Here is a 6,000-nt window from a genome sequence, read left to right as displayed (position 1 = left end):
CGCCCTAGCTTGCAGAAATCCTGCGAAGCTTTCTCAGCCCTCAACAGCCTGGCCTGCTTCCCTTGCTTTCCTCCCAGCCCCCAGGCAGCCGGTCTGTAAACCCGACCCTCCAGATCTAGGAAATCCATCCCTGCCTTGCAAGTCTGCTTCTGCCTTCACCTCTAGCCCTGTAGACCTCCTGTCCTGGCTCCTCTCCTTCAACCCCACGACCTTATCCAATCCAGAGGCCCAAATTTCAGTACACAGGTAGCTAAAACAAAGGTTAGAAAAAGCCCAGAAGACACTTTATTGGAGGTCTCTACCTCCATTCACAGGAAAAAGGAGCCAGGAGCCCCATCCTCAGGGGCCTGGCATCTCCCTGCCCCTCATCGGCCCGGCCAAGGGCCGAAACAGTCAGTCGGTCTGGCCACTAACACGTGGTGGGAGAGGAGCGGGGAGGGGAATGTCTTAGAAAAAATAGATCTCTATGTACATCTGACGTATTTATAGCACATAAATTAGGGAGTGCTCTGACCCCTGCCTGCAGAGTCCAAGCACGGAGGTGGAAGGCAGTCCAGAAAGCAGGTTCAGGAGGACCCCGTCCTGTCCCCTCTCACAGCACTCCTGGTGCTTCCCTTGGCCTCCTCGGCGCAGTCCGGGCATCTGGAGGAGGAAGGTGCTGTCCGTAGCCGGTGTCTGGGTTGGGTCTGAGGAGGCACCAGGTAAAAGAAGCTACACTTGCGGACAAGTCAGCAAGACGAGTCACCTCAAACCCCAGGGCTTGTAATTCCAAGAAGAGGGCAGAGAGGAGAGGCCACAGGCTCCGGATCCGAGGACGGTGGCTGACAGGATACCAGAGCCTCACAGCTTCTCTCCGCAGCACAGCCGGAGCATTGCCCAGATGCTGGGACCTGCTGGTCTTCCCAGGAGGGGCCGCAGGCCTCAAGTCCTTGCGTTTGGTCCTGGGTCTCGTTCCGACCCTCAGTTCCGACTCCCGGCAACTTCTTCCTCCTTCCAGCCACTAGAGTTTTTGCCAAACTTGTAGACCAGCCGCCGGCCATCCACCCGCTCTAGGATTTCCCGTTTGTAGTAGTACCTGGGCGGGAGGAAGGGTGGTCAGAGGTACCCGGGTGGGGAGCCGTCTTGGACTGCGGATACCTTCCTCCACCTGGCCCAGCTATCCTCAGGTGACCTGTCCCCCTGGGCTGCAGCCCCAGCAACAGGAGTCTGATCCACTTCCTGTAGCGTTTCTTTTCTTCCCTCCTGCAAGAAGGAGCTGTTCTGCTCCATCGTGGCACTCTGGCCTAGAATGGTGTCCGAAGCCCCTGGTCTTACCCTTGCTCGTTTAGATCTTATGGCTGGGTCCCAGGGCTGATCACGAAACCACATGATTTTAGGGCTGGAAGCGCCCTTAGTGACAATTCAGGGGGAAACCGAGGTCTAGACAGGCAACTTAAGGAGAGCCAGGTCTTGGTGTGGGCCTCAGCTCACGCTCTTTTCGCCACGGAGAGCTTTTCCCAGGACGAGCTTACAGGGAGCGCAAAGAAATGTTGTCACAGAGAGTTTCTGGTGTTTGCTGCACCAGCCTACTCTCTCCATGCCCTCCTTGAGTCCGTGACAGCGGCGGACACTGCTCTTATCCTCACTCTACAGGACGCAAACCTGCCAGACTATGGCAGTGGTCGGAGAGCGGGCCGTGGGAGCACAGGTTAGCTGTCCCCGGCAGCCTCGGCAGGTCCCCCAGGGTCTGGCTGGGTCACGAGGACCCCGGCCACCTGCTCACCTCATGGCTCTGCTCAGCTTCTCGTAAGTCATGCTGTTGTTCCTCTTCTTCTGGCCCCAAAGCTGGGCCACGGCCTCTGATCGCAGGAACTTGAAGACACCCTCTTGCCGGTTCTCCCACTTCATGAGACCTTCATTGAGTTCCGGGTGGAGGAGGATGTCCCGGATAAACTCCCACAGGTGGGTGCCTCTGGGGGCTACAAGGCCAGACGCATCCGTCAGTCAGCAGTCCGGGGGGGGGGGGACCCCTCTCCTCCGAGGCCGGGGGGCCCTATCTGTCCCGGCACACAGCCTCCTGATGCCTGTGTAGTGTAAGGGCTGGTTCCCTCCCGCCTCCCCCCACCACCAGTCGGGGACCACGTCTCACACGGCACAGACGTCTTACTCGCTCAAATATTGATCAAACATCTGGCTGGGACGGGAGAGTGACTGAGATGCACTACTGCCCTCGAGGAGCCCACGGTTCAGTGGGGGCCGCCGTTAAAATGCAAACACGCCAACAGGTGGTGAGAACTTGGCGAGGACAGGACCGGGGAGCCGGCGGCCCCAGCCCGGGGGCCAAGGGGACAGCTTCCCGGGAAAAAATAGCTCCCTGAAGACAAGAAGCAAGCCAGGCCTAGCGCGTAGGGGGAGGGAGACTGCATGCGCGAAAGCAGAGGCAAGAAGGAGCTCGGGGCCATCACCCAGTGGTGCCTGAGGCCCACGCGTCCAGCCTGCAGACGGGGCACAGTCCTCTGCTTGAGCCCCCTGGGGCCCTTTGGGCCCTCCCAACACCCACCAGCTGCCTCCTCACACCACCAAGGGTGTCCCAGCGGGCAGGACAGAGCCAAGTGCAGAGAGAACTGGAGTGGGTGGGCAGGTAACCTGGGCTCTGGTCCTATGGGCTTTCCTCCAGGAGCCTCAGTTTGCCCCTCCTATCCAGGACCACCAACCTAGGCCCTGCCATTAGGTGCCACACAGCCCTGGGCCTGCGCACAGCCATGACGGCGGGAGGGAGGAGCAGCGTGGACGGCCAGCGATCACGGGAGAAAAAAGCACCAGCAGCGCCCCCCCACCCCGCCCCCCAGGCTTCAGCACAAAGGGGGTGACCCCAGAAGCTCACCGTGCTTGCTCCTCTTGCCCTCCAGACACTCCCGAGACTCTTTGCTCAGCTTTCGGGGCCGACCCCGTTTCCGCTTCCCGTGCTTAGGATCCCCCTTCTTATAGTCAGGAAAGCCGTCTAAGAGAGGGGAGGTGGAAGGTCAGAGGGGAGGGAACTGGGGCTCTCAGGGGCAGCTCTTCTGCGGAGGAAAACCCTACAGGAGAGCAGGGAAGAGGGCAAGGACCGGCCCCGTGGGCACTGCCCATTGGGACACCCTCCCGGGGACCAGGAGGCTCCCTCCACTCACCCCTGGAGAAGAGTTTGCTGTCGGTGAGATCCAGATCCACATCACTTCCACCGGAGTCTGAGGAGTGGGGGCTCTGGGAAGTACCAGTCCCTAGGGGCGGTGGGGTCACAGTGAGTCCCCTTGCCAGCCCACGCCTGCCGGGGGATGGGCCACTGAGGGTCTCAGGACACGCTACCCAGCCAGCTCCTATTTGCCCCAGAAAGCCTGGGCTCTAGTGGCGGGAACCAAGGGCTCAGGCAGGAGTGTTTGGGGGAAAGGGAGCCTGTGGCCCAGACGAGGGTGCTTACCTGCAGTGGAGACATCGGAGCTGCCGGGGGAAGGGGCCCCGGTGCCGTAGCTGCCGGGGAAGTAGGGGCTGGCCTGCCGGCCCTCCTCAAGCACCTCTTGGCTGAAGGGGCTTCCCTGGTCTGGGAAGAGGTCAGGGTTCAGACAGAGCTCGGAGGAACAGGCAGGGACACTGAGCTCCCCAGGGGTCTAATGACCTGCTGCTTTTCTAGCCAGGGGAGACAGAGGTCTGGTGACAGAGGGTCAGCTCCAGTGCTCTGGGGAGAGGCAGAGACGGGATGGGACAAGCTAGGGGAAGGAGTGAGAAAATGGCTTCTCACCGAAGGGGCCCAGCGTCTCCTGGAAGGCCATGCTGTCCTTCTCCAGCAACTCAATGATCCAGCTGAGTTCATCGGGAAAGCTGGAAGCTGATGAGGAAGGGAGGAGGGGTCAGAGGCCAGGCTGGCATCGCACGGTCCCCTCGCCCCTCAGCGGTTCTTTATCTGTGCCCACTGGCCTGGGACTCCGGGTCCTTCCCACAGCCATGCTGACCTCAGCCTAGGGTGTGGGCCGGTCCCTAGAGCAGCCTCCCAACCGAGAGGGAGACAAGGGCAGGAGGAGGCCTGGACTCACTGAGGTCCCACAGCTGGGAGTAGAGTTGGTCCCCCAGAGGCCCAAAGACCAGACGCAGCTCCTCGGGGGCACAGTTGCAGAGCGTGGCCCCGTCCATGTCGCACCGTGAGAAGTCAATGGAACTGGCGTCGTATTTGTTCTTCTCCACTTGGTAGCTGATCCAGTCCAGAACCTGGGCCTTTGACCAGAACTGGGGCTGCTTCCCCGACCAGCTGGCCTTCTCTACAAGAGGCCGGGCACAGCGTCAGGTCAGCTCGAGCCACCCGGCCCCTCACAGCCCATTTCTGGTGCCCATCTGGATTTCTGTGTGAATCCCCCCCCACCCCACCTCTCAGAGGAGCCTCCCAGGAGGAGGGGCGGGAGATGGGGTTCACAGCACCCTCGCCCAGCACCTCACTTAGCCGGGCACTGCCCCTCAACCCCAACACCTCGGCCTCTTACAAGCCACCCCATGCCCCTAGCGCTGGAATTTGCTGGGGGGACCCTCCTCCCCACCCGAAGTCTCCATCTATCTAACAGGTTCTTAGAGGGATGTCTCTGTCTCTCCCCATCCCACCTGCTGAGACCCACCTGGGCCCTCCAGTGGCATCTGGGGGTTGCTCAGGGTCAGCACCAGGTCCTCAGCCCCAAAGGTGGCCGCAGTGGGAACAGAAGCCAGGGCGGGTTCCTCCGGGCTGTACATAGTACTGAAGTAGTTGCTGAAGACGTTGCTAATCTCACAGGTTGCAGCCATGAGGCTACCTGGGGAGAGAGGCTGAGGCTGGTGAGGACCAGGGTCCTCCCTTTCCCCTCTAGCTCTTCTGTTCTAGCCAAGCCTGGGGCAGAAGGAGCCCCTAGGGGCGCAGGGGACTGAAGGTCAGTATCTCTTTGGACACCATCTCTTCAAGAGGGCTTCAAGATTTCAGAGCACGGTGTGGGCACTGGGCTGCCTGCTGGGCACCCCCCCACCCCCGGCCCACCTGGGTCCCTGAGTGGGACTGGCAGAGTCAGGGCCACTCTGTCCCTCCCAGAGACGGTGCCTCGGCGACCTTCAGGACACCCCCACTGCCCTACACTCATGCTCAGGGGGGCTCTATAATGCGGAGCTGCAGTGGGTGGGTTTAGAACTAACCATCCACTTGACCTCTCAGGACACAGGCTGGGGAAGACGACAGGTGGGGGGGTCCTACCTGAGTGGCGGGGTGTGGGTGTGGCAGGCAGGCAGGATTAAGGGACAGCGGGCCGGCGAGAAATCCAGGAGGCTAAAAGCTGCACCAGGTAGGTCTGGCCCGCACTCCCCCATCCGCCCTAAATAGAGGCGAGTGGGAGCTCCTCCCCGAGCCGGGCCCTTATAGTGCGCCTGGCGGTAACCTGAGCTGGTGGCTCATTGGACGGAGGGGATTTCCTGGCCTTTAGACTGGGCTTCTGGCCCCAGGTGATTTGCATATTTTGTGCCACTTGGCCCGGATCCTAGCAGGCGGTGCTGGGAAATCAGGCCCGGCTGGTTTAATGATTGTCAGAGTCTGTCATGTCGCACCCTCTGGGGTTGGGCACAGGGCACTGGCCTGGGCGGGTGGCAGGAGAGTTGCTGGGGTGGGCATCTGTACTTTCGGCCATCCTCTGGCGCAGGAAATTCCTCAGGGGGGCCAGGCCAGGGATGGGCTATGAGGGGAAGGGGGAGGGGAACCTGGTAGAACTGGGTCGGAAGGCTGCTGGTCCCCCAAATGGGTGGAGAACTGTGGACAAGGGTGCCTAGCAGGGAGAGCAAATCGTGTGGTCTAGGGAATTTTCCTACAACACACAGGATTAGGGCAGGAAGCCTCTCCAGGCCTAGGCAATATTCATGGGCTCATACCGGGTGGGGGCCGTGACTGCCAGCCTAGCCTCAAGGCCCCATTGTCCCCAAAGTTCCCATAGGACCCACCCTACGGGCATCTCCTTTGGTGGTAAAGTCTTGGCTTGCTTTGCCTACCTG

At 61.0% G+C, this 6,000-nt stretch overlaps 1 protein-coding gene across 1 annotated transcript; it reads right to left on the bottom strand.

Moving 5' to 3' along the window:
* Positions 1-262: 262 nt before the first annotated feature.
* Positions 263-5,409, bottom strand: ELF3 (E74 like ETS transcription factor 3). The gene is made up of 9 exons (XM_040462308.1): positions 5,216-5,409; positions 4,617-4,787; positions 4,047-4,268; positions 3,755-3,841; positions 3,437-3,556; positions 3,150-3,239; positions 2,864-2,980; positions 1,763-1,958; positions 263-1,075 (listed from the first exon to the last, which is right to left on the bottom strand). The coding sequence occupies exons 2-9, from the start codon at positions 4,777-4,779 to the stop codon at positions 961-963; spliced, it is 1,110 nt and encodes a 369-aa protein (XP_040318242.1). The 5' UTR covers positions 4,780-4,787; positions 5,216-5,409; the 3' UTR covers positions 263-960.
* Between the last annotated feature and the right edge of the window lie 591 nt (positions 5,410-6,000).

The sequence above is a fragment of the Herpailurus yagouaroundi genome, unplaced genomic scaffold (assembly GCF_014898765.1).
Source record: "Herpailurus yagouaroundi ecotype Mexico unplaced genomic scaffold, PumYag 308, whole genome shotgun sequence".
NCBI lineage: Eukaryota > Metazoa > Chordata > Mammalia > Carnivora > Felidae > Herpailurus > Herpailurus yagouaroundi.
Note: the sequence above shows the minus strand (reverse complement) of the source record. Positions and strands in the feature narration are given on the sequence as shown.

Bases quoted from the DNA above. Each gene is read 5' to 3' on its own strand.
- ELF3 (XM_040462308.1), bottom strand. From the start codon at position 4,779: ATGGCTGCAACCTGTGAGATTAGCAACGTCTTCAGCAACTACTTCAGT. The intron at 3,842-4,046 runs GTGAGTCCAGGC...CTTCCTCATCAG, and splicing joins CTCCCAGCTGTGGGACCTCA to CTTCCAGCTTTCCCGATGAA. The intron at 3,557-3,754 runs GTGAGAAGCCAT...ACCTCTTCCCAG, and splicing joins GGAGACGCTGGGCCCCTTCG to ACCAGGGAAGCCCCTTCAGC.